This window comes from Cheilinus undulatus, linkage group 5 (genome assembly GCF_018320785.1).
Source record: "Cheilinus undulatus linkage group 5, ASM1832078v1, whole genome shotgun sequence".
In the NCBI taxonomy this organism is placed as follows: Eukaryota; Metazoa; Chordata; class Actinopteri; order Labriformes; family Labridae; genus Cheilinus; species Cheilinus undulatus.
Window position 1 is genome coordinate 4,869,418 of NC_054869.1, and position 26,497 is coordinate 4,895,914.

At 38.5% G+C, this 26,497-nt stretch overlaps 2 protein-coding genes across 3 annotated transcripts in view; one reads left to right on the top strand and one right to left on the bottom strand.

Annotated features, from left to right (window-relative positions):
- Positions 1–798: 798 nt before the first annotated feature.
- On the bottom strand, positions 799–18,550 carry LOC121509370 (D-amino-acid oxidase-like). 2 transcript variants are annotated; one of them, XM_041786680.1, is made up of 11 exons: positions 18,387–18,550; positions 9,761–9,967; positions 9,563–9,677; positions 8,711–8,787; positions 7,615–7,680; positions 4,895–4,949; positions 4,700–4,804; positions 2,982–3,064; positions 1,989–2,106; positions 1,579–1,677; positions 799–1,329 (listed from the first exon to the last, which is right to left on the bottom strand). In XM_041786680.1, the coding sequence occupies exons 1-11, from the start codon at positions 18,548–18,550 to the stop codon at positions 1,204–1,206; spliced, it is 1,215 nt and encodes a 404-aa protein (XP_041642614.1). In that variant the 3' UTR covers positions 799–1,203. The 2 variants fall into 2 exon arrangements, with proteins under 2 accessions (XP_041642614.1, XP_041642613.1); XM_041786679.1 differs by lacking the exon at positions 18,387–18,550 and adding an exon at positions 12,171–12,287.
- The window catches only part of ssh1a (slingshot protein phosphatase 1a), a 65,306-nt gene continuing 57,328 nt past the window's right edge, over positions 18,520–26,497 (top strand). Inside the window, exons 1-2 of the mRNA XM_041786676.1 lie at positions 18,520–18,646; positions 24,569–24,606. Of these exons, the coding sequence (XP_041642610.1) occupies positions 18,566–18,646; positions 24,569–24,606 (119 nt within the window). The 5' untranslated portion in view covers positions 18,520–18,565. The remainder of the gene's footprint in view (positions 18,647–24,568; positions 24,607–26,497) is intronic.

Sequence of the window (26,497 nt, forward strand, 5' to 3'; positions counted from 1 at the left end):
GCTGCATTAAATGTGTGTGTGCACAGATTCTCGTCAACACACTGGATGTAAATGTGTACCATACTGTAGTAAATAACCTTTAAAAACAGTGCAGGATCTGTGTCATTATTCATTACTAAACATGTGCAGGAATTGACAAAGTGTATAGATTAATGAATTTCAAGTTACACTTTTAATCATTTCTATTTTTAAAACATGTGACGTCGTGGTAAACAAAGGAGTAAACTCCATAGAGAACTGCATAACGCGAACCATGGTGACTGTAGACATGTCAGTACATGACTTTTATGGTTTTTGAAAAGAAAACAACACACTGCTGTTCTTTGTTCTTATTTTAACAAAGAAATGTCATCAAGTTCTGATAAAACTGGCATTCACGCTAATCTCTTCCACAATAATTGCACCAACCTCTTCTTGCTGCTTGCTTACGTCACAACTCTGCCGGGCCTGAAAGTACTGCCCCTGGATGCTGATTGGTCCTGTCACTTTTTTTTAATGGGTCCAAACAGCCCAGACGGGAGCTTTGCAAGATGGGTTCGCCAGTGAAAAACACGGAAACAGGCGAATCCATCTGCTTTGCGAGGTTAGTCAGAGTTTAAAAGTTGCAAGTTTTCCTAATAGCTTAAGCTTTTTTTCAAAGTGAAGGTTACCAGTCAGGAAAAGAGAGCCTTAAAAGCACAATTAAACATCACACTATACTAAAAAAATAAATTCAAATATAAAAAATGAAGAATAAAAACCATCCACATTAGACTGTTACTCAGCAAACACATAAAATAAACAGACACAAACTAAAGATATTTTTCCATAATTTTATTAGCTTTTAGTTATTTTATTTTCAAACAATGCTTCAGTTGGGGATCATTTTTCTGACTATGATTAAATCTGTTAATAAGACTTTTATTTCAACAAAATAAAACTTTTTTGACATTCTAGTTTTATTCTGTTTAGGTCTTTGTTAATGATGATTACCATGAAAGCAAGTTAGTGTATTAATGAGGAAAATCTTTATTTAAAAACAGTGTCCCCCTTTCAAGAAGAAGTAAGTGGTATTTGTCCAAAATTCTTAACACCTGCAAAAGCTTGCAAAATATTTTCCTTTTAAGTTGCAAAAATAGAAAGAAGTTTATTGAGTTAAAGCCAGAAGGCACTGATGGATGTTTGAAAAAAGGAGGGTTCTGATCATTAGTCTCTGAAACAAAATCACAAACGAGCTTTTGGACCTTTTCCTTTCTGCTCCACGATCCCACCAAAGAGCCTTGCCGCCTCCATGGCACAGCCTCTGTGGATGGTGAGTCCGAAGCCTCCGTGGCCGTAGTTGTGAATCACCTGAGAGACAGGCAGGATATTTAGAAGGTTCAACGGCTGAAGTGATTTATCGGTGTCTAGTTACCTTTGGACTAAAGGTAAGATTCTCTAAGGACAAAAGCAGACTTTGGACCTGATACATGAGGAGTATTTTCAGGGTTAAAGAGCTTCTTTAAGGTGATTTTTTTACTGTTAATCTTTATTGGTGTTACTTGCACCTCTACTGTTGTGCAACTGAAAAATAAATGTATAAAAAGAAATAAAACTTACCTCTATCCTGGTTCCTCCACTCTGTATGGTCTCTCTCTCCAGCCGGACTTTGTTTCTAACAGGCCTGAGGCCTGTCCAGTCCTCCACTATCCTGGCATGCTGAACAAGAGACTCTGCATTACCAACATTACTGAGATTTGAGCATATAAATGAAACTACTATAATAGTCTCTATGTTGACATGAAAGCCAGTGTGCTGTCTGAGCATGCATGCCTTCATTTGTGTACGTTGGCCACCAGTGTTAGTCCTGGTGCTAAAATAAGTGAGGAAAGTTAAGTTTGAGTATATACAAAGCTAAATGTTGAACACTTGAATGCTTAAGCACTTCAGATGTCTCACAGTAAATAATTAATAAGAGTAGCATAATTCTTTTTATGGCCTCTTACATAAACTCATTTTTATCATCTCACCTTGAGACTTGGTTCAAGCTGGCAGGCACCCTCCCAGATCTTTCTATGGTCGATGGAGTTGTTCTGTTCACTCCAGTTACCGAGCTGAAAACATCCACCGACAGTCACCAGACGGCTCCTGCAGACACGTGTGAAATAAACCCTGGTCGTACGGCAAAAACTCTTTAAATCCAAAACAAACGGCTATGATATAAACAAAAAACATGGAAACAGAACTAAAAAGAATGCAAAAGAACAAACTACAACTAAAACTCAAGTGCACATGCTCTACGCTTAAAATTTAAAATTTAAACAAGACAACAAAAACAAAAATTTCTCAAAAAGCTCTATTCAGAACCTCCCTGATTTTATTACAATAAGAATAAGAAAATAATAAGAAAACTCCAGAAACTGTCAGGATTGCACAAAAACACTGGCTTTTGAACTGAAACACTGTCAGATTTTTTTGTGCAATTCAGTGTTTAGGAAAATCTTTTTATTTGTGATATTCATTCCTCTCCTACACATCCATCCATCCATTTTCTATGCCCCTTGTTCTGTTCTGGGTCAGGGGGGCTGGAGCCTATCCCAGCTGTCATTGGGTGAGAGGCGGGGTACATCCCGGACTGGTCGCCAGTCAATCGCAGGGCTGACATACAGAGACAGACAACCAAGCATGCTCACATTCACACCTATGGCCAATTTAGAGTGATCACTTAACCTAATGAGCATGTTTTTTGGTGGTGGGAGGAAGCTGGAGTACCCGAAGGGAACCCATGTGTGCACGGGGAGAACATGCAAACTCTGCACAGAAAGGCCCTGTTCGGGAAGCGAACCAGCAACCTTCTTGCTGTGAGGCAACAGTGCTAACCACTGCACCGCCGTGCTGCCCCTCTACTACACACCTATTTTATGATAAAGTTGTCTTTTTAAGTTTTTTTTTTTTTTTGATGCCATCAATGGATAAAAGATGTATTTATAAAAACCTGAAACCTTTAATGTGAATAAACCTACCCTGGAATGATGTACGGAGAATTGTAGACTCCTTTTGTCATATCATGGGTGAGAACCCAATGTTTCAGCCACGGAGCATCTACCTGAAATCAATCAATCAATCAATCAATCAATGAGACAAGCCTACTGAGATGATGATGCTACAGTCATTTAAACTCATTTTTCTTTCATTAATCTGTGCTCAGTATCCCATCATGACAATGTGTGAACAGAACTTTAGAAAATTTGGCAAATTTATGAAAAATAAAAAAACTGAAAACTCATATTGCAGTAATATCAGACCCTTTGTAAAAACACTGTAAATGTAGCTCAGGTTCCTCCCATTTCTCTGATATTTGCTGAAATGTTTTTACACCTTAACTGGAGTCCACCTGTGGTAAATTAACCTGATAGGACATGTTTTGGAAAGGTACACACCTCTCTATAGAAGAACTCATAGCTGACAATGATATCAGAGCAAAAACCAAGCCACGAGGTCAAAAGAACTGCAGAGCTCAGAGACAGGATTGTTGACTGGCACAGATCTGGAGAAGGCGATAAAAAAGTTATTCTGACCTAGACCTGGTCATCCGACTGAACTGAGCAATCAGGGGAGAAGGGTCTTAGTAAGAGATGAGATCAAGAACCCGATGGTCACTCTGACTGAGCTCCAGAGATCCTGTGTGGAGATGGGACTAAGTTCCAGAAGGACAGCCATCACTGCAGCCCTCCACTGATCTGGGCTTTATAAGAGAGTGGCTGGACAGAAGCCGCTCCTCAGTGATGACATCAGGCTCACTTGGAGTCAGCCAAAATGCTACTGAAGGACTCTCAGACAGTAAGAAGCAAGATTCTCTGGTCTTATGAAACCAAGATTGAATGGTTTGGCCTAAATTCTAAACGTTATGACTGGAGGAAAGCAGGCACCACGCATCACCTGCTACATACATGGTGGTGGCAGCATCATGCTGTGGGGGATGTTCTTCAGCAGCAGGGACTGGGAGACCAGTCAGGGTTGAGGGAATGAAAAACCTGTTCTGCAGCGCTTAGGACCTCAGACTGGGCTGGAGGTTCCCCTTCCAACATGACAGTAAACCCAAGACCATGGCCAAGAAAACACAGGAGTGGCTTAGGGACGACTCTGTGAATGTCCTAAGGAGCCCAGCCAGAGTCCTGCTGCCAAAGGTGCCTCATCCAAGTACTGAGTAAAGGGTCTGAATACTTATGCCAATGTGATATTTCTGTTTTTTTATTTTTAATTAATTTGTAAAAAATTCTAAAATTCAGTTTTCACTTTGTCATGATAGAGTTTTGAGTGTAGATTAATGAGAGAAAAATGAATTTAAATGACTGTAGTATCAGGCTTCATCTAAACAAAATTGGAAAAAGTGAAGGGGGTCTGAATACTTTATGAATGCGCTGTATAAAGAATAAAACAGGAATTGCGAATTTTCATGGAAATAAACCCTCTTATTTGAAAACAGTAAAAATTATACAGTCTTGAATTTAAAAGCAAAACTCCAGATTTGGGATTTTAAGCTGTAAATTTACAAAAAAAACATAAAGCAGAAGTTTTGAGATTATAAAGTCTAAATTGTTCAACAGAAATGTACAGCTACCTTTCATGCATCTTCATTTATCTTTTTTAAATGGCCCTAATATACTCCAACATTTCCATAGTTGTCCTTTAGCTCACTGAATAAACACTCTTCCAGATGGCTAAATTTCCTCCATCTTACCTTGACGATCTGACCGCGGCCCGGTTTAAGCTCAGGGTCAGGCTGCAGCTCTCCTGATCTCAGCCCACTGCAGTTTATGATCACATCTGCTCCGCTCTCTGCCAGCTGAGTACGGACAAAAACCATAACAGACAAAAGTCAGAAGACTTTAACAGTCTCCACTGAGCTAAGGAAGAAAGTCTGGAAAATACAAACCTCCTGGAAGGACTTTATTTTCCTTTGATAGAATTTTACCCCTCGTTCTTTCAACCTATGATGATAAAGAAGATTAATATCAAGAACTTCATAAAACTAGAGCTTCACTGAATAAGAACCAGTTATCTCAAACTATATATAAAACACATGAATTTTGATGTAATGTTACAAAGAAATCACAGTAAAAACAAAAAAAGGAGATAAAGAGAGACCCTTCAAACATAACAAGTGATCATGACAAAGATGGAACAAAGAGTGCAGTTAATGGTTAAAAACTCTGTTTGTTTCCCAAGAGGCGGGAATCACAAGGAAGTCATACAACATGTACGACACAATGTGATACAATATTCACAATATAATAAAATACACACTATATTGCCAAAAGTATTCGCTCACCTGCCTTGACTTGCATATGAACTTAAGTGACATCCCATTCTTAATCCACAGGGTTTAATATGACGTCAGTCCACCCTTTGCAGCTATAACAGCTTCAAATCTTCTGGGAAGGCTTTCCACAAGGTTTAGGAGTGTGTTTATGGGAATTTTTGACCATTCTTCCAGAAGCACATTTGTGAGGTCACACACTGATGTTGGAGGAGAAGGCCTGGCTCTCAGTCTCCGCTCTAATTCATCCCAGGTGTTCTATCGGGTTGAGGTCAGGACTCTGTGCAGGCCAGTCAAGTTGATCCCCACCAAACTCTCTCATCCATGTCTTTATGGACCTTGCTTTGTGCACTGGTGCACAGTCATGTTGGAACAGGAAGGGGCCATCCCCAAACTGTTCCCACAAAGTTGGGAGCATGGAATTGTCCAAACTGAAAAGTAACCCCACACCATAATCCCCCCTCCACCAAACATTACACTTGGCACAATGCAGTCAGACAAGTACCATTCTCCTGGCAACCACCAAACCCAGACTCATCCATCAGATTGCCAGATGGAGAAGTGCGATTCATCACTCCAGAGAACGCGTCTCCACTGCTCTAGAGTCCAGTGGCGGCGTGCTTTACACCACTGCATCTGCTCTGCATTGCACTTGGTGATGTATGGCTTGGATGCAGCTGCTCAGCCATGGAAACCCATTCCATGAAGCTCTCTACCCACTGTTTTTGAGCTAATCTGAAGGCCACATGAAGTTTGGAGGTCTGTAGCCATTGACTCTGCAGAAAGTTGGCCACCTCTGCACACTATGCGCCTCAGCATCCACTGACCCAGCTCTGTCATTTTACATGACCTACCACTTGGTGGCTGAGTTGCTGTCGTTCCCAATGGCTTCCACTTTGTTATAATACCACTGACAGCTGACTGTGGAATATTTAGGAGCCAGGAAATTTCACCACTGGACTTGTTGCACAGGTGGCATCCTATCACAGTACCACGCTGGAATTCACTGAGCTCCTGAGAGCGACCTATTCTTTCACAAATGTTTGTAGAAACAGTCTGCATGCCTAGGTGCTTGATTTTATACACCTGTGGCCATGGAAGTGATTGGAACACCCGATTTCAATTATTTAGATGGGCGAGTGAATACTTTTGGCAATATAGTGTATAATACAATATATACAATGTAATATGAAATGATACAATGCAATACAACACAAAAAAAAACACAATACATTTGACGATGCGATACAATGTGATGCAATGCAACACAAAGCAAAAGTACATGATGCAATATGATATGAAGTGATACAATACGAAACAGTGTGACGCTATTCTATGTGAATTTATATGATGCAATACAATGCCTTTCGATTTGATATTTTGTGTTGCAGTATGATGCAGATTGATGGGATACAGTGCAATGTTTGATGATGTGATAAAGATAAAATGTGTTATACTTGATGTGCTGCACAGTGGTGCAGGGTTAGAGCTGTTGCCTCACAGCAAAACAGTTCCTGGTTCACTTCCTGGTCAGGGCCTTTCTGTATGGAGTTTGCATGTTCTCCCTGTGCATTCGTGGCCTCCTCCCACCACCAAAGACATGCTTGTTAGGTTGACTGATCACTCTAAAATGGCCGTAGGTGTGAGTGTGAGTGTGCTTGGTTGTCTGTCTCTATATGTCAGCCCTGCAATTGACTGGCAACCAGTCCAGAGTGTACCCCGCCTCTCACCCATCGACAGCTGAGGAAAAGCTCCAGCCCCCTGGGACCCCCAGTGGGTTAAGCAGTGTAAAAAATGGATGCGATGCAATATGCGATACAAAGAGATATGATAAAATACAATATTATACCACGTGATATAAGGCAATACCCAACAAAGCAATATGATGTGGAGCTAAATTATACTATACGATACGATGTGATACAATGCAATACGATTCAATACAATATGAAACAATATGATGCAATAGGATACCATGCAATACAATGTTACAAGAAGCAAATCTATACAATGCTGTATGATGCAATATAATACAATGTTACATGAGGGGATATGTTATGATAAATGGGATAGAATACGATATGATAAAATATGATAAAATATGCTAAAATATGATATGAAACAATAAGATGCAATACGATGTAACATAATCTGATTTCATACGCTGCGATACAATCTCAAAATGCTGTACTTTTTAAAACTAAATCAGTGATTTTTTTTTTGGCACCACTGAGTGCTCATTGAATTGCATGACAAAAATATGTTGTCCTACTCTACTCTAACTAGTGCAACATCTCAGGACTATTTATATCAGGTAAAATAAAATACTGACTTACCAATCCATCAGCCAAGGTAAGTATGTTTTACCTTCCACCATTAGAGCAGTATTGAACCAACCAAAGCTGGAAATATTAGAAAAGACAGATATGTTATATATTGAACTAGAGGTATAGAATAATCCATCTGATGAGTTGTTTAGGTAGTATGATCAACATAAAATGAGTCAGAAGGAGTATTTTTATTATGTATGCATTTTTTGTCATTATATACCCAGGCTATGCAAATGGAGACCCTTGGGCCAGATCAGGCCCCTGAGGTTGTTTTAGTGGGCCTTCGAGTAGACTACTAATACTTAAAAATGAGCCACACATTTTTAAACAAGGTGCATTTACTTCATTTGTGTGATGATTTGTCACATTAATTCCCTGATTTATTTGTCCCATGATTCCCACCTCATGGTGTTGCAAGTTATCCCTATTTATAGAAATCTTCTCATTCCTGCCAAAAACACGCACTTCTCTTCTCCACTGTGTCTCAGTGCACAAATTCATCACCTGTGTCCATGTAAGCCACAAAGAATTTCTCTTTCTACTCAAAACAAGACAAAAAGCTGATGCAGAGAACATATAATTCAACTACAAATAGACAGAGAAGTATGCTTTCATATCTGTTCATATCTGTTATCTGTGTGAGCTGTGCTCACTCCGCAGTAAGTGCACACTGGTGTACAAGAAATACGATTTCATAAGGCATTTCAGAACAACTGGTGCTAACTTTGATACTGCATTTTTTACATGACATGATTTTACATGATTTTATAGAATGAGAAAGCACTAAATTAGCATCACTAGCAGTGGCATAGATTTTAGACAAAAAGAAGACAAAAGAAGAAGCCATTTATACACGCAAAGGAGAAAAAAATCCAAAACACTTTGATTGAATTCTTGAAAATTACCATCGGATGTTATGAAATATCTCTCTGGCCCTTCTTTGGGATTGTTTCTTAGGAACTGTCTGTCATTTAAAACTAATGGAATAGCACTGTTATATCCCAACAACTCTTCCTTTAGCCTCATTTGAAAATGTCAGCCATCTAACTCTTAGCTGATTATTTGAATGTTTCTCTTGCAAGGCATTTTGGCAGGAACCTACTTGTATCCTGGAAACATCTGAAGTTCTCGCTCTGTCAGTCGTCTGAATCCCAGGACGATGTCTTTAAATGATGGATCCTGAAGACAGAAAGAGGAGGACCACATTACTCTAGTATTAGGTACTTTTAATACCATGTACTTTTAAATGGTAATATTTCTGTTGTCTTTACATTGGATGATTGGGAAAATCATGAAAAATTATTATATACACAAAGTACGGTCCCAGCTTATACCAAAGTTTAAAATTTAGGGCTTTCAAAAATTATAATTCTTTAATCCAGATTAATCTCAGGATTAATTGCACCCTTTTATTGCATTTTAAAATTGTACTATTTTGCATTTAAAACTGTTCTTGTGTCATGTTTTTACAGTGGTAAACCATGGGTATTCACCTTCCTGTGGTTACAAACCTGTTTTAATAGGTGGATCAAAGAATATGAAATGAACTGGTTATAACTGGGTCTACATTTATAGTTGGTGCTGTGCTACTACTACAAAAAAATTGTTCTTTTGCAGGACCACAAATCTGAATCATGCTTGTGCCACCAAACAGAATCCAATTAACCCATGAGTCTGAGAGTCAGCCCTCGGTGAGGCCTCTCTCTTTTTGTGTGCAGCCATGTTTGTGCAGCTAAACAAAGCTCCTTTTTCAGTCAGGCAGAATCCACACAGGCTGTGTTTATGGTAGACGTTGCACTGGTGTGTGATAAATCCATGAATAAGTTATCTTAGGTAATACTTTAACTGTATAAGAGGTTGTAACAGCATGCTGTCTCTTTGCTCTGGGTTGTAAAAGTCTGTCACACAAGGTCAGTCTTATCTATGAGGTCAGGTTTACTTTGGTAGGACTCACCGGTACAGGCTCACTGAAGATGTTGTATCCAGACTGAAGAAATATGCCCATTTTTACTGATTCTGGTGAACTGAGGCAGCTCAGCAGGTAGTTAAATGTCTCTTTATTCCATCTCCTAAGAGGGACAACAAATACAACATTACGCTATTTGATGATGAGATGAAGTGTACAAAAAACGTTCAAATAATATGCGCTCACGTTTCTTCCACTTTGCCGTTATCATAGAGATATGGCTGCCAGAAGCCGGCGGCTCCATCGCTGGTGGTCAGAGGAGTGAAACAGTCTGCATAAACCTCGATGGTGAGCGGACTGACGATGGAGTGATACTGCTCATAGATGCTCTGAGCTGTCGACAGGCCGATAACCCCAGCTCCAATCACTGCAACCCGCATGTCTGGATCAACACTAAAGAAAACATTCACATTCTCAAAAGTGTCCCACATCTAACACCATGAATAGATAATCATACTGGACCTTAGCCTTCACTACAGCCTCAGACAAACCTGTGACACTCCCACTGACCTCTTGTGGTTTTGTGACTACTATGATGCAACTATAGTGGACAGAAGTGTTTGTGTTGATTTTAGCCTTCTATGTAGTTTAGCTAACAGTTTAATTCTCAGGAGATTTCTGAGTTCGAAAAGTAAAAGAGAGTAACAAAACAGAATGAGCTTGCCAAGACAATGTATCTCATTTTCACACTGATAAACTTTGTTGTTTTTTTGAAAATATACACACATTATGAATTTGCATGTAACATGTTCCAAAAAGCCGGGACAGGAGCGTGTTTACCACTGTGTTCCACCACCTTTTCTTCCAACAACACCCTGTAAGCATCTGTAAGACACTGTTTCAGTATTTAAGGGGGTACTCTTTCCCATTCTTGCTTGATATGCTCATTCAGTTGATCAGCAGTGCATGTTTTACTTTAGGCAGAGCTGAACTGCATGCAGGCCAGTCTAAGCCCTGCCCTCTTTTATTGTGAAGCCATGCTGTTGTAAATCATGGTGAATGTGTTCTGGCATGGTCTTGCTGAGAAAACGTCATCTGGATGGAAGCATATGTTGCTCCAAAAGCTGTATGAAGCTCTCAGTATTTATGTGCATTCACAGATGTGCAGGTTACCCAAACCATGGCCACTCATACACCCCTACACTATCACGGATGCCGGGTTTTGAACTTTGCCTCATTTACAGTCCTGTCCTGGCAGTCCTGTCCTTGTAAGCCTCTTGGACTCGACAGCCATTTCAAAAACCACTCTGAAATGTGGACTCCATCAGCACACTTTTCCACGTTACGACAATCCATCTCAGATGAGATCAGGTTCAGAGAAGTGGGCTGGAGCGGTGTACGGTGGAGTCTTCACTTTCATTTGTAGATGCAGTGATGAATTCGAACTGAAAGTTGTTTAGGGAAGTGTTCCTGAGCCCACAATATAATATCCATCACAGAGTGATGCTATTTTTTAATGTGGTGCTCCCTGAGGGGTCAAAGGTCACATGCATAAAATGTTGGTTTCCAGCCTTGCCCCTAATGTACAGCTATTTGTCCAGATTCTTTAAATATTTTGTTGATATTGTGGACTGTAGATGGTCACATTTTTTTTTCATTAAAATGAAAAAAAAAAAAAAAAAAGAAACATAGAATGTCTTAATATTATTCCTTTGTTGCAAGGTTTTGGAATTTCCATTAGTTTCTATTTAGTAATCAGTCTCAGTTTAGTTTTTATTTACTTTAAGCTTTGTTTATTTAGTTTAGTTTTTGTTTTGTTAAAAAGTCATTACTTTTAGTATTAGTCCTCTCCCCCTCAGTAATATGTAATATCTATATCAGATATCTATATGGGATATCAGACCCAAAGGAGGCAAGTAAAAATACAAATCATATGATTTAGAAAAAAAAAAGGGAAAAAGAACATACATTCAAATAAATAGTGTATCCTCTGGCTACATGTCAGTCAGTATGGTTGTGCCAAAGACTAAAACTAGGGAGATTTTGTATCTATTATTTTGTTTTGTTTGGTTGTAGTTAGTTTTGTCAGCACACAATTAAGTTTTTCAATTTTTTGGGAAAACTTTGTTTTTATTTAGTGTCAGTTAATAATTTATATATTTTAGCTTAAGTTAATTCGGTAGATTTACTTTACTATAAAAACCTTGATATATTGTAATAATAACTCGTAATTTTGTTGTCATTGGTTTGCTGTCGTAGGCTGCTGTACGTCAAAGTTTGTTTTTTTTCTACTATACAAAGACAATAAAAAGACAATTCATCGATGAGCTGAAAACAGATTAGTAATCAATAACATTTAAAGAAATGTGACGTTTCCAAGACACGTAAATATCAGGCTACAAGGACTTTAATATGTCAGATAACTATTCAATTATTCTACAGGGTTGAGTCATGCTACCTTTGAGTAATCCATGAGCTGCAGACAGTTTATAATAGCAGAGTAGAAGGCGATATTATGTAACGGAGCGATAACATTTCTGAGAAGATCACTGACGTGGAAAACTTTTACAATCACGAATAACGGAACAGACTGACGGCACATGGAGCCTAATCCACACCAAACTGACTCTTTAAATGCTCTGAACGCCAACTTTACCTTCAGTCCACAGCTCGACCACCCTGCAGATTATGTGGGACTCTGGCCACAACTCTGGAGCATGCATTGGACCAGCGGTGACGTAACAGGGGGCGGGACCAGCGGTAACCCAGCAACATGTATGATCTGTCAGAGCCATGTAAAGCCATGCACGCATGACGATGTGGGATCTCTGTTTCACTGAGCAAATATAAAACCAGGAGACGTATCATTATCAGGCTGAGTTAAAGTTAAAAACTACGTAACCACAGTCATCATGCAGGAGCACCTGTTAGGGACCTGATGACACTTCCTGTCCAGTGTAATGAACTGGGAAACACTACTTTAATACTTGGACAGAGAACTGGATGGTATGTTAATAACTTGACTGAAAAACTAAGTAATAAAATATATTCTATTTTTTCTTTACATTCACTACAGACCACTGATCAGTGAAACAATTTTGAAATCACTGGAGGTGCAATGTCTCTTGAAGGTGAGGTGTGTGTCAATGATCCAAATCAAGCACCATTTTTATTTTAATATTTTGCAGCAGAGATATCCTTGTGTACATTTTACACACAGACCTATTAATGCATTTTCTTTTTTGTGCAGAAATAATAAAAAAAATCTAACTCATCAATGATGATTTTACTCTTTCAATAAGCATTTAAAACGTTTTTCAATTAACCCTCAGATGGTGTGAAATACATTATTACACTCACAGTGTTCATGACCCCAAAATGGCAGCATAAATAAATAACTATAAAAATAATAAAATATGTATTTTTCCCAACTTTTTTTTTTTGCTTTTTTTTAAAAATCAAGATCATAACTAATCATAATGATTAAATACTTTTTTTTATTTAATAGGAGTGTATCCCTTTAATGCTAGATTAAATGCAAAAAAATCCTGTTTGTTTACAATGTAAAAAAACAGAAAATGTTTTTTTTTCATATACTATAAGCAAACTGGATTCCCATTAAATAAATTTGATTATGTTAATGATGAGGAACAACTTTCTAATAATTTTATGCAATTTTTTTAAATTTTATAATTTTAATAAACTGTTACACTCAGGGTGTTAGTGGCCAAAAATCGATGCTATACTTAAATAGCAGTAGAAAAAAGTTGCAACAAAAATATGTCCACTTTAGTTGAATAAATCATTCAATCAAGATGTGATCATATATTAAATATAAATTAATTCTTTGGAAATTAACCCTTTCAATGCCAGTTTGCATGATGTTCAAAATGTCAAAAGCACACAAAATTTTATATATATATATATATATATATAATATATATATAATAGGGGTGGGAATCACTAATGGCCCCACGATACGATATCATCATGGTACTTGGGTCACAGCTTGATATTATTGTGATTTTAAACATTTTGCAATATTGTAAGTATTGCGATACCATATATTGCAATTTATACCATTTTTTCAACTGTTTAGCTGATTTAGCATTAGTCTTGCCCTCATGTTTACCAGTGAGATGTCTGATCTGATGCATGAGCGTAATCTGGTTTGGGCCAGAGCACGCAAGACAGGAAAAGAGTCTGACTGGCTGCATTTCAGACAGCTCAGGAACAAATGCACTTCTTTAATTCGTAAATCAAAAGCTGAGTTTTATCTGTATAAAATGACGGAAAACCTAAAAAAATCCAAAGAAATTTTGGGAAACTATCAAGTTGTTATCAAATCGTTGCACATCTATTAACCTTCCTTCCAGCTTTGTTATTGATGGTCATAGTGTAACTGATAAAACTCTTTTAATCAGCATTTTATATCCTCTGGTTTTTTAATTTAAGTCAGACAAATCTAATTTGTTGCGTCCAATTAGTGAACCGATTGGCCAATCAACTCAAGTTTTTAACTTTGAACATTTTACTATTTTAGATGTTTTAACAGCTCTAAAAAATCTCAACCCTCGCAAACCAGCTGGTCCAGATGGATTAGAGCCCTTCTTTTTAAAGCTTGCTGCAGATTTTATCACTGAACCAATTTGTCATATTTTTAATCTTACTCTGTGTGTAAATAAAATCCCAGCTGATTGGAAATCAGCCTTTGTAACCCCCCTTTAAAGGAGGCGATCCAAATATCTTAAACAATTACAGGCCTATTTCAAAATGGTCTGTGTTGTCCAAAGTGCTTGAATCTCTGATCAGTGAGCAAGTAAAAGAATACTTGACTTCGAACTCGCTACTGTCTAATTTCTAGTCAGGTTTCAGAAGAAAGACAGTATGACTACTGCTGCCTTGAAAGTTGTGAATGACATTCTTGAAGCCTTGGACAAAAAACAGTGTTGTTTGTCTTTTTATTGACTTCTCCAAGGCCTTTGACACTGTAGATCACAGTGTTTCATTGAACCATCTTAGAGCTACTGGGTTTTCAGAACATGCTGTCGGTTGGTTTTCTAACTATCTGACTGATAGAACCCAGGCTGTTCAATCAGAAGATGTTACCTCGAAGGTACTAAAAATTGAGAAGGGGTGCCTCAAGGGTCTGTACTGGGCCCCCTGTTGTTTACTATATATATAAATTAGCTTGGACAAAATGTTCCCAATTCCTCACTTCATTTTTATGCTGATGATACAGTAATCTACTGCTGCGCACCTACAGCTGCAGAAGCTTTTGCAAATCTTCAGCATGCTTTTGATTTAGTCCAAGATCAGCTTAGCCAGCTGCAGCTTGTTTTAAATGCAGACAAAACTAAACTCATGTTCTTTACATCCTCAAGAGGAGTTCAAAGAATATTGCCTGGGAAAATTGTTATAAAGGACAGTCAAGAAATTGAGTTGGTTTCTTCCTTTAAATATCTAGGGATGTTGCTTGATGAAAACTTGTCTTTTAAGGAGCACATTCAGTATGTTGCTAAAAAGCTGAAGGTTTTACTTGTTTTTTATTACAGAAACAAGTCCTGTTTCTCTTTAATGGTCAAAAAGAGACTTGTTGAGTCTACCTTTTTACCTGTTCTTGACGATGGTGATGTATTGTACATGAATGCTTCTGCTCAGAGTCTGCAGATGTTGGATAGTGTTTATCATGGAGCTCTGAGATTTATCACTAACTGTGGATTTCTTACTCACCATTGTACCTTATATTGTAAATTCAACTGGACTTCTTCAAGCACACGTCGTCTTGGACATTGGTATGTCTTCATTTATAAAACCATTCTAGGCAACATTCTGGAATAGCTTTCCTCTCTGTTGATCGTGAAGGATGGATTGCACAACTTGCGTTTGTTTGACTTTGTGCAGTTTGTTGCTCCCAAAGTCTAAACTGAGCTGGGAAAGAAAGCTTTTAGGTTTTCTGCTCCTTTTGCATGGAACAATCTGCAGACTGAATTTAAACTGCAGAACCTGGTGTCTCTGAATGTTTTTAAATCTTTAGTGAAAACTCTTGAAATCAAACTGTCTGTATGCCAATGTTTTAGCTGACGTCTTATTATCAATGTACCTGTTGTTTATTATGTACTGTATGAGCTTGAGTGTGTTTGATTTTGAAACTGCATTGCTGCCATTTTGGGCCAGGTCCCCCTTGAAAAAGAGATCTTTGATCTCAGTGGGGCTAGCCTGGTAAAATAAAGGTTGAATAAAAAATAAAAAAATGTTTGTCGTATTTCTGCTGCATTTTATTTTCATGCAGCACTTCCTGCAAACCTCATGTGTCATGTTCATCTCATTCGTGCCCTGCTTGCACTCCTAATGTCCTTCCCCTGGCGCTGCCATGTTTGTTGTACTAACTTTCTCCTGCTCTAAGACCATCACTTCTGCTAACCTCACTGGACAAACAATTAATTTTATTTTTCCATTATCATAGACAGTTTATATTAGCAACTAATCTGAAAAAATTGATACTTTGTCAACGATACAATACGATATACACTACCGGTCAACACCCCAATTTTTCCAGTTATTTACTGCAATTCAAGTCGTTTGAATCCAGTGAATGGCTTGAAATGCTACAAAGGTAAGTGGTGAACTGCCAGAGGTTAAAAAAAGGTAAGGTTACCCAAAAACTGCAAAATAATTTACATTTCAGCATTATACAAAAAAGGCCCTTTTCAGGGAATGGAAATTGGGTTAACAATTTAAAGCTTTTCTGCAGCAATGGAGGTTAATCAAGCCTTAAAAGCTGGTGCTACTAATTCCTACAGGTGTTCAAAGTTTCCTTGATTACTTACAACCCCCTCTGTCTGCATAAAAGCAGTATTGGAACACACTGTGGTACCATACCCTCGTGAGCATAGGTTGAACAGTATTGTACTGCAGAAAGTAGTGCGTTGCTACAAAAATGGCGAGAAAAAGGCAATTAACAATGGAAGAGAGACAGACCATCATAACGCTTAAAAATGTAGGTCATTCCTACAGAGAAATTGCAAAGAAAGTCAAGGTGTCAGTGAGTACAGTTTCCTTCACCATCTCAAGGCATTTAAAAACTGGGGGGAAAATCTGACAGGAAGTAGTCTGGCAGACCCAAAGCCACAACTGAATCAGAGGACAAGTTTCTGAGAGTAAACAGCTTGCATGATAGGCGGCTCACAGGACAACAGCTTCAAGCACTGCTTAATAGTGGTCGTAGTAAGCAAGTCTCAGTTTCAACTGTGAAGAGGAGACTTTGAGCTGCAGGACTGACAAGACGAGTTGCAGCAAGAAAGCCACTGCTCAGACGTCAGGATAAGACAAAGAGGCTTGCCTGGGCCATGAAATACCGCCATTGGACCACTGAAGACTGGAAGAAGGTATTATGGACCGATGAATCGAAATTTGAAATCTTCGGTTCATCATGCAGGATCTTTGTACGCCGTCGAGTAGGCAAAAGGTTGGTTCCACAGTGTATGACATCAACCATCAAACATGGAGGAGGAAGTGTGATGGTCTGGGACTGTTTTGCTGGATCCAGGATCGGTGACTTGTACAGAGTGAGAGGCACCCTGAACCAAAACGGCTACCACAGCATTCTGCAGTGGCATGCATTACCTTCTGGTATGCGCCTAGTTGGCCAGGGGTTCATCCTACAGCAAGATAATGACCCAAAACATAAGTCCAAGCTGTGCCAGAACTACCTCAGGAAAAAAAAAACATGGTGGTAAGCTTGAAAACATGGAGTGGCCAGCACAGTCTCCAGACTTAAACCCCATCGAGCTGGTTTGGGATGAACTGGACAGAAAAGTGAAAGCAAAGCAACCTACAAGTGCCACACATTTATGGGAACTTCTGCAGCAGATTTGGGAAGAACTTTCTGAAGAATATTTGATTTCTGTTGTAGAAAGAATGCCACGAGTGTGTTCAGCTGTTATATCTGCCAAAGGTGGCTACTTTGATGAGTCAAAAGTTTTGAGTACATTTTGGTCTACAAATTGATTCCATGATTTCTTTTTAAACTCCAATTGCTTATTTGTACTATGCTTTCATTTCAGAGTGCAGTGACACATTAAATGTCATGATTTTCAAGAAGAAACTGGAAAAATTGGGGTGTTCTAAAACTTTTGACCGGTAGTGTATCACCAGACAAAATATTGCGATACGATGCTGTATCGATTTTTTCTCCCACTCCTTATATATATATATATATATATATATATATATATATAATACTTTTTGTATACTACATGCAAACTGGATTTCCTTGCAGGGAATTATCACAGCCTTGATTACCGTATGTTAATAATGAGCATCAACTTTAATTTGTATACATTATTTATTTTTCCAAGCTAACATGCAAGGACATCCAGAGCACGACTGGGGTTGTGTCAAACCTCCTTCCTGGTCTCAGGATGTTGCCCTCAGGTGTCGTACTTGCCACATCTCCGCCTTACTTCAACCTCAAATTTTTAACCAAACATGCCTAAAAATTCTGCACAGTTCTGTATATTGCATTGACTTCAAACTGATAAGCCTTTATAAAATACCTTATAGTGTATTTTAGAATAGTCTTATAAAGAATTAAAAATAACCATGAGTATTTATAACTGCATTACAGGTGCATAATGGCGCCTTATTAGTACACTTGTATTGTGTTACAGTGCATTATAGGGGTAAGCTTGTATTTGGGGGGAAAAGTTTAATTTCAGTCTATTTCTCAACCAGCTAAAACTTCTCACAGGAGCTTTGTATTAACTGTATTTAAGTCCAATTCAAAGCCATTTTATCTACTCCTTCATAGATGGTATGCTGAGTTTGATGTGTTTTATTATTTTTCAGTAATTACGGTTTATTTACTCACATAAATGAAGTGCTGTCAGGCTTGAGAGGGTCTGAAATATTACTTCCTGAGCTCAGAGCCTTGTATGATAACCAGTCTGCTCTCCCTCCTCTCTCCATCAGTGTATGAACAGTTAGCCGAGCAGCTAGCAGCTCACCAGGCCCAGCAGCGGCCGGCCGGTGCATCCTCAGCTTCCAGCCATGGCGTTGGTTACTCTGCAGCGGTCCCCGACCCCGAGCGCCGCATCCAGCGCCAGCACAGCAACGACCACCGCGGGGGAGGTGAGTCCGTAGTACGTGGTGAACTCGCACGATGCTCCGGTGTGCTGAGGTATTAGCGTACAGGCTGAGGGTGTGGGAGATGTAGAGCTGAAAGGGCCGTTTGATTGAAGCTAAATTAGCCGTTGGTATGCTGTTATGCTAGCTATGTCTGGCTAACAGTCGCTAGCTAACGTCTACGTCCCTGATAACCAGATATTTTCCCACAGTTTATATGACACCACAGCTGATAAAATCCCCACTTTTAACCGTAATTAAATTATAAATATGGTAGAATTTGTTAAAACTGGAGAGAATTTAAAAGAGCCAGTAGACCGTGACAAGTGCTTTATGAATGATATATAGCTGGGGCTAACATTAGCGGTTTATGTTATGACTGTCATTCAACATAACGTATTTTATATCTGAAAAATACGGACAAAAATGTTCTCAACACTATGACACTCATTATGTTGCTACCCCCCGTTAAGCAGCGTTAAAGTCACATTAATTTAACAAGAAGAAACCAAAGATTTTGGTGGACTAGTCTGCTTTTTTGGGCTATTTCTTCTGGAGCAGGCAGCATTAAGAAGCAGCCACACAGGATAGTTACATGCCAGTTTCCATTGTGCTGCCCTGGTGGTTCATCAAGTACAAATAGGACAGATTCTAAGACTGCTATACATCATTATTGTAAAGCAAATGTATTTGAAACTTGTGTTTTTACTACTCTTAATGAGCAAAGGATCACAGTTTGAGCTTTCTTAATTTAATTCAATTTTTATTCACTTTTCAACAAATTAAAAAGGTGCAATATTTCTTGCACAGGACAGGATATTTACAGAAAACACAACAGCCGTTATTTCACATACAATACAGCAGCAGATATGAGACATGTCCTATGTTGCCAGGTCTGACCCCAATACAAATTTCCCTCCTCCCAGCATTCATTATTCCTAACATGCTCATATGATAAATCTTAATCATTTCACTAGCCTATTCCTTCGCCATGGGGAACTTTTGGTGCTTCCGGGTATGCTGTATAAAACTTAACGTTTAAAAAACTGAATTTGTTAGATATATAAGGCCCCATTTTCCAGTCAGCGTATGGGCAAGATTACACCAGTACAATCTCCTAAAACCCTCATGGATGCACCATGGTTCCCTCTCCCACATCATGTGTAAATATTTACCCAGTTCAACATATCCCATCCCATCCCATCCTACTGAAAAGTAGTTAAAGCTTGATTGATTTCTTGGTACGTACTATTAGAATAAGTGGTTGTCTTTTGCACAAAACTATATCCAATTTGAAGATGACTTTTTTTGCTATTTAACAGGCACACATCTATTTTAACTTACAGCCAGAGGAGGGCGCTAAGTACCAGCTTTACACAGTGAAGCTCACCTTAAGGTGTTCAGTATTAACATATCATTGAAACTAACTTGAACACACACCAGGTGTACTGGTTTATTTTCAACCAACAGCTCCAACGATTGGTTTAATTCAAACTAAACTGGGCTACAAAGGTTATTTTTACACATTATGAGCAAAACCAAACATGTCATGCATAGGTTTAAATGTTGCAATATTGCTCAGAGAGGATTTATTTTGCTGGTTTGGCTGTGTTTTTCTATGCACATGATCATAATCTTGCTGCTGTTGGTCGTGTCGTCCAGCGGCGTGTTGAGGTGTGACAGATACAGCTGGCAGGGAGCTGCTGCAGCTATGATGTCATCTACTCATGAGGGGTGGGCGGGTGGTGGAGTACTACTGTAGGGAGGAGAGCTTGAGCCAAGCGATCGGTGGTAAACAGATTTAGCAGAAGCTGGCATGTGGCAGTTTATGTGTGAGATTAACCCTAATACACTATAATGCAAAATTAGTTCAATGTCACATGATCCCCATGCAGAATTATTCTATTACATCCAGTAATTTTCTTTGACTTTCTGAATAGCAGGATTTTATCATGGATGCTCTCAGCTTGCTGTCTCCGTTTATCAGGACTGTAAAGGTTCACTCACACTGACACAGCATGCCCATGTTACAGTGACGTCAGCCTTTTAGTTGTACAATCAGCCTCTGCTGTAAGTGAGAATTGAAGAATGTCACATTTTTAAAACTTTACAATACAAGGTTTTGACAAAATCACTTATTTTCATCAGTGGAATCTAAAAAAAACCTTTGGCTGATTGAACATAAACATCGGCAAAGTGTAGGTATTGAAACATTCGTTGTGCAAATAAGATAGTGTGTAGCAGTGTGCTTGCAATTTTTTAAAAGCATTTAGGACTGCACGGCAGTACAGAGCTTAGTGCTGTTGTCTCACTGTAAGAAGGTTCCTGGATTGAATCCTGGTCAGACAGGGCTGTTCTGTGTGGATTTCTCTGGCTTCCTCCAGTGGTCCAAAAACATGCTTGTTAGATGTCAGGTAAACTGATGACTCTAAATTGCCCGTAAATGTGGGTGTGAGCATGCCTGGTTGTTTGTCTCTATATATCAGCCCTGCAATTGACTGGTGACCAGTCCAGGGTGTACCCCCAACTCTCACCCAATAACAGCGGGATAAGCCCCAGCCTCCCCATAAGTGGTGCAGGAAATGAATAATGAATGGATAAAAACATGTACTTGTTTAATTATGGCGATTTATGGCGATTAATTATTGCGATTTAATATGAGATTATTCTTAGGTTCCTCATCTTATGTATTTTTCAACAAATTCAAGCAGAACATTCTCATCATACAATTTACCATTTTATTGCAAAATGGATATGTAGTTTTACTTGATGAAGAAGGCTCTGCTCAAAATAAGCTCCCTGGGTTTGTCTAACAGCATGCATTGACTTTCCAGAGAGTGCATAGCTGCAAACTCCCTTATAGATAGATACATTTAGGACAATGTGTATGGAAAACAATAAAATTATTTTCAGGAGCAGATAATCTATAGTTGCATGACTCAGAATATGAGGGAGCAGCAAGTTTTAAGCTATAAAGGAGGCAGCTGGGGTGGAGGAGGTGAAGTTTTACCAGTAGCAGCAGCGTGGTGCATCAACATTAAAGCAAGCAGGGATTAGTGAGAAGTATGTCATATTTAAATTGGCCTCTGTGTTGCCGTGAATAAATGCCAAGCTTCATCGATATTAGATAGAGTGAACTAGGGCAGAACAATTACAAAAAAAATCTAATTACAGTTATTTTTGCTCATATATTTTATTTATGAATTGCTATATTGAAGAGGATCATCATTTTATGTCACTTGTTTTGATTAAGAAAAACATTTACAAAACGCAAAAGGAGGATTTTTGTGAACCATTCTAAATAAATTATACTTGAATGTTTGCATAATGTACATAAAATCTCTGCTGCTGCAAAAAATGAATGCATTAAACTGGTGTTTCAACACATTTTAAGTTAAAGAAATATTGCAGCTTTGTAAATTGCAGCAGGCCATATTGCGATTTAATCTTATTTGCGATTAAGTGCCCAGCCCTAGTTTTCAAGTCACAACAGGGGTGTTTAACTAGCTTGGTCTCTTATTAGTTTGAGGCCATAAGCTATTGAACTTTGTGGTTGTCAGATTTTTTAAATGTATTGTAAATGTGTAGAGGTTATCTTCTGGATCATTGAATTTAAATCTGAATGTGCTCAAAGACTGTCAACATATCTGTGTTTTGATACCATGTGGTTTTAAGGATTTAAGGACAGAGATACACTAGCTGTTTAACCCTGTGTTTCCATGCATTAAGCTGCGCCATGAACGTTCTTGGAAATATTCTTGGCTGTATGCGACGTGCGGCTGGAGGAAGCCCCTAGAGGTCACACCAGAGATCTAAGCCTGCATACAACTACATAATGAGTGGGATGTAACCTACAACATGGCAGCGGTGATAATGTTGATAATTCTGAGATCAAATCATGATGTCTGAACTCCGTTTGCCCAATATTTTCCTCCATACATGGACATGTCAGCTGGAGTTTTGCTTTTTCTTGTGATCATGTTTACTTGTGGTGACTTTTAGCCAAATATTTTCTTCGGTGTCATGATTACTACAACTGATGACAACAGAGTCCCAGCTTGTGTCAAAGTTTACTGATTAGATATGTAATTAACAACAACAAAAAACACACTAATACAAATGTAGCCACAGCTGCACTCATCTGAAAGTCACCACATTGTCACTTGTTGAGCTAAGACACTAGGTTTAATTCCATTATTTATAGCAGGTATTTTAATGTCCACTTCTCTCATACCAGCGGGTTTGACAGACACGCAGTATAAATACAAGCACAACTATGAGTATTCATCAGTGCCAATTCATAGTTGTTATTCTCCTCAACTTGTTTCCAACCTCATTTTGTTAAAATATTAGCAGACTGCGGACCTGGCTCCAACTTTGGCTACATACCGAATACATTATCTGCAAAGTGTGCGTACTTATGCTCTGTACTGACACTGATACTGGTGTCTGTGCATCCCTACTTGCTTTATTAGTTTGTCCTTAAAACTTTCTCTTCTTTTCCCTGCTGCTGTGGTCACACTCACATCCACTCTCTACCTCTACCACTCATGAGCATTCAGCATGTTGCATTTGTGTTGCGTTAATTTCTGAGGATGTGCATAGCTAATGTGCCAAACCAACACAGGGGATGCGTGGCAGCCATCATGCCTTTGCATACCCATAGTTGACAGCAAGTATATCTCCAACCTAAAGTTATACAACCACTGTTATTTAAATGATCAGTTATATCAGAAGTTACCAAAATTTGAATCACCATGTCTGTTTCCTTAGATAGACGCTTAGGAGAGGAATGTAGAGCATTGCAATTGCAACATAATTTTCTGGAAGTTTCTGCACACTGTCTGACTTGTACAAAAGCATTGACAGCATTTACTGAAATGTTTCTGTTGTATTTTGTTAAAGACAGAATCCAGGATTATTTTTTTTGGCAGTTTATGTTAATTGAAAACAAGAACTTACTCCACATTGAGTGCCTGGTATGTTAAATTTTCTTGCGTGAGTATTAAAGCTGGTATCAGTATCATTGGATTTTTACTTGTATCAAATCAACGTTCTAAACTCTGGTATGTTGACAGTGTTAGTTTGCCGTGTTTGGTTGCATAACCACCAGACTCTCTTAATGTGCCCCTGCCCTCCACCTCTTCCCTTTTCTTGTTAACTGTTTGGTAAGAAATACGCCCTTTACCATAAAAATAAAAATAAAATACTTAGGCAATCCTTTTGACTCGTAGTGAAAGTGTGTGCTGGCTTGTGTCAAAAACTCTCACACACTTCATCAGTCCCCATTATACCCCTGCCATGTAAGTGCTTGTCATGTAATTTGTACCAGACTGTGCTTTGCTGCGTACAGTCAGTCTGGTTTAAGTATGTTCACTTTTCATGTCAAGAAATATTCAGATCATGTCTGTTCACTCAGTGTCCTCAGAGCTCCTCAGGCTCCTCAGATTAAATACATATAACACACACACCTGCATTCACAGTGGCTGCATCGGTATTCGCTCGGAGGGAAATTTTGACATCTGTGTGAGAATGAGAAAGACATGATTGACTCTGAAGTTCACGGTTAGACTTGGGGTTGTCACGATACTGTAATTATGATATGATTCTGGTTTAACTTAAAAAGAATCTCTACCTGTTTCAATAACATGGTAACAAAAAGTCTAAGGCACCCAGTGTTGGAACATATCCTGTTTAAATAAAAAAAAATGCAGGCACACTGTTTGAAAAATAAACCTAAAGAGAAATGATGCATCTTTGTGGAAAATATGGCTTTGTATTTACATGAAGGAAAAATCAGATCCTTAGATCGAAACATAAACTATGCAAACATGCTGCTTCTGTTTAGGAGCTGTCTTGAAATGTTTCATAATAATGCCAAAGCTCGTTCCACATTATATTAATATTTTTCCCTTATCTGTGTTGCAGGATTTCGGGAGTGAAGATGAACGGCGAATAAATCAGAGGTGAGTTTACTCGAAGTTAAGGTCAACCTTTCTGTTGCATGGTACTTGGCAAAGCATGCTACATTTTATGCACAGGTGTTGCTCAGTTTTTAGTCACTTGTTGAAATGTGGAGTGGAAGCAGTCAAACTATCTGGCATCTGTAAACGATGATAGCTAAGAGTCAGCGCAGTAAAACACCTGCCTGTCTGCCTTGTCTGCACAGTCATCAGTTCTAAATAAGAAACAATGTTATTCCCCACAGTCTGTCAAGTTATGTGTTGACAGATTTGTCTGCAGTTAATCAGCAATAACCAACGATGACCCCGCTCCTGAACTGTGCATCATCTGTTGAGTCACTACAGTGGGCATGTGCTGCACTGCATTTACAGAAAACTAATTATAGTTATTATAATTTATTTGATCATTCTGATAAAAACACCAAATATATAATTAGTGCATTTACATGCAGAAAAAGTCAACTCATTGCGTTCGTTTCACCAAAACTGAACTTTGTTATCCATGTAAACTCTTTGAAGTTGGACTGAATCACCTATGGCACATTTCCATCATGCAGTTTTATACAGTTTGGTACAGTGTGCAGTCATTTGTGATTTCTTGTAAAAAGCTAAGTAAGGTTCCAAAATAACTGATCCATACTGTACTACTTTTTTGGCACCCTTCTCTTGGTGTAACAAGTAGGGCTGAGTGATGTTGTGATAATTTTTCTCTCTGCTACATATATAAATTATTTCAGTTTTTTAAATCAAAGGCATGTTTCTCACAGAGACAAGATAATGTGTGATTTTGGCTAAAATCCAAAAGCACAGAAGTGTTTGCGTGATGTTCTCCAGGTCAGCTGACTATCCCATGTCCTTGTAATGTAACTATTGTACATGTGCACGTGACAACAGGAATACCGTATATCATTCAGACCTAGTACCAAATGTAACTTTTGGATCCTAAGCATTAGGTCTAGACCCACTGCAGTTCATTGACTGGTCAAAAGAATCTTTACTTCCCATGTAACCTTGAAAATAATAAGTAAACCCGAAAATGGAAGGTTTTATATTGAGCTGAACAGCTTTTCTTCCTCATTTGGTCATAGGTATGCTTAAAAGGAAATGCAATTTGTTATCAAGCAAATAAACATAGTGGTGTATGGGTTAGATTGAAATGACTACTCAATTCAAGAACATGTTACCAACAGTAGTGATTAGGATGCACAATATTATCAGGATCACGGTATCAGCAGATATTAGCTTATAAATGTTGATTACTGATGTATTGATTTCTACCAGTATCTATATCTATAGTTATACCTATATCTATATTGGGTGTAAATATCAGCTGTATTTATGAGTAAGTTTGTGAAGTTTCAGGCAGGACCAGCCTGAAACCTATGTCATTCTTTTAACTTTAAAGTATGTTTTTAAGGACTAAAGTTTTAGGTCTGAACTACATTTTTGTATCGGTATCAACTAAAATAACCTTGTAAATATCTGTATTACTAATATCAGCAAAAATCATACACCATTTATCCCTAGTTGTCATACATGGTTCATAAATGAGCCAGTCCCAAGAGCTGGCTCTTTGATGCGAAGGACAGGAGCTAGCTGAGCCGGCCCAAATGAACCTGGATCTCTAAAAGAGCTAGGGTGGGAGAGGCTGGATGTCTGTTGAAACAAGATCAGGGTTTACTGAACCAAACCATGCAGAACTGTGAACCGGACTGCTTGGTGGAAACACACCTCTAGATAATGTGGTAAGGGCTTATTTCCAGTTGCGTACACCTCTTGGCCCCAAACTGAACTAGGTGTTCTGCATGTATTTTCCTCACTGGGCTTTGACCTGTTGACTAGCTTAGACATAGCAGCAGCTTCAGCGTGGTCATTTGATTTTAAATATAGTCAT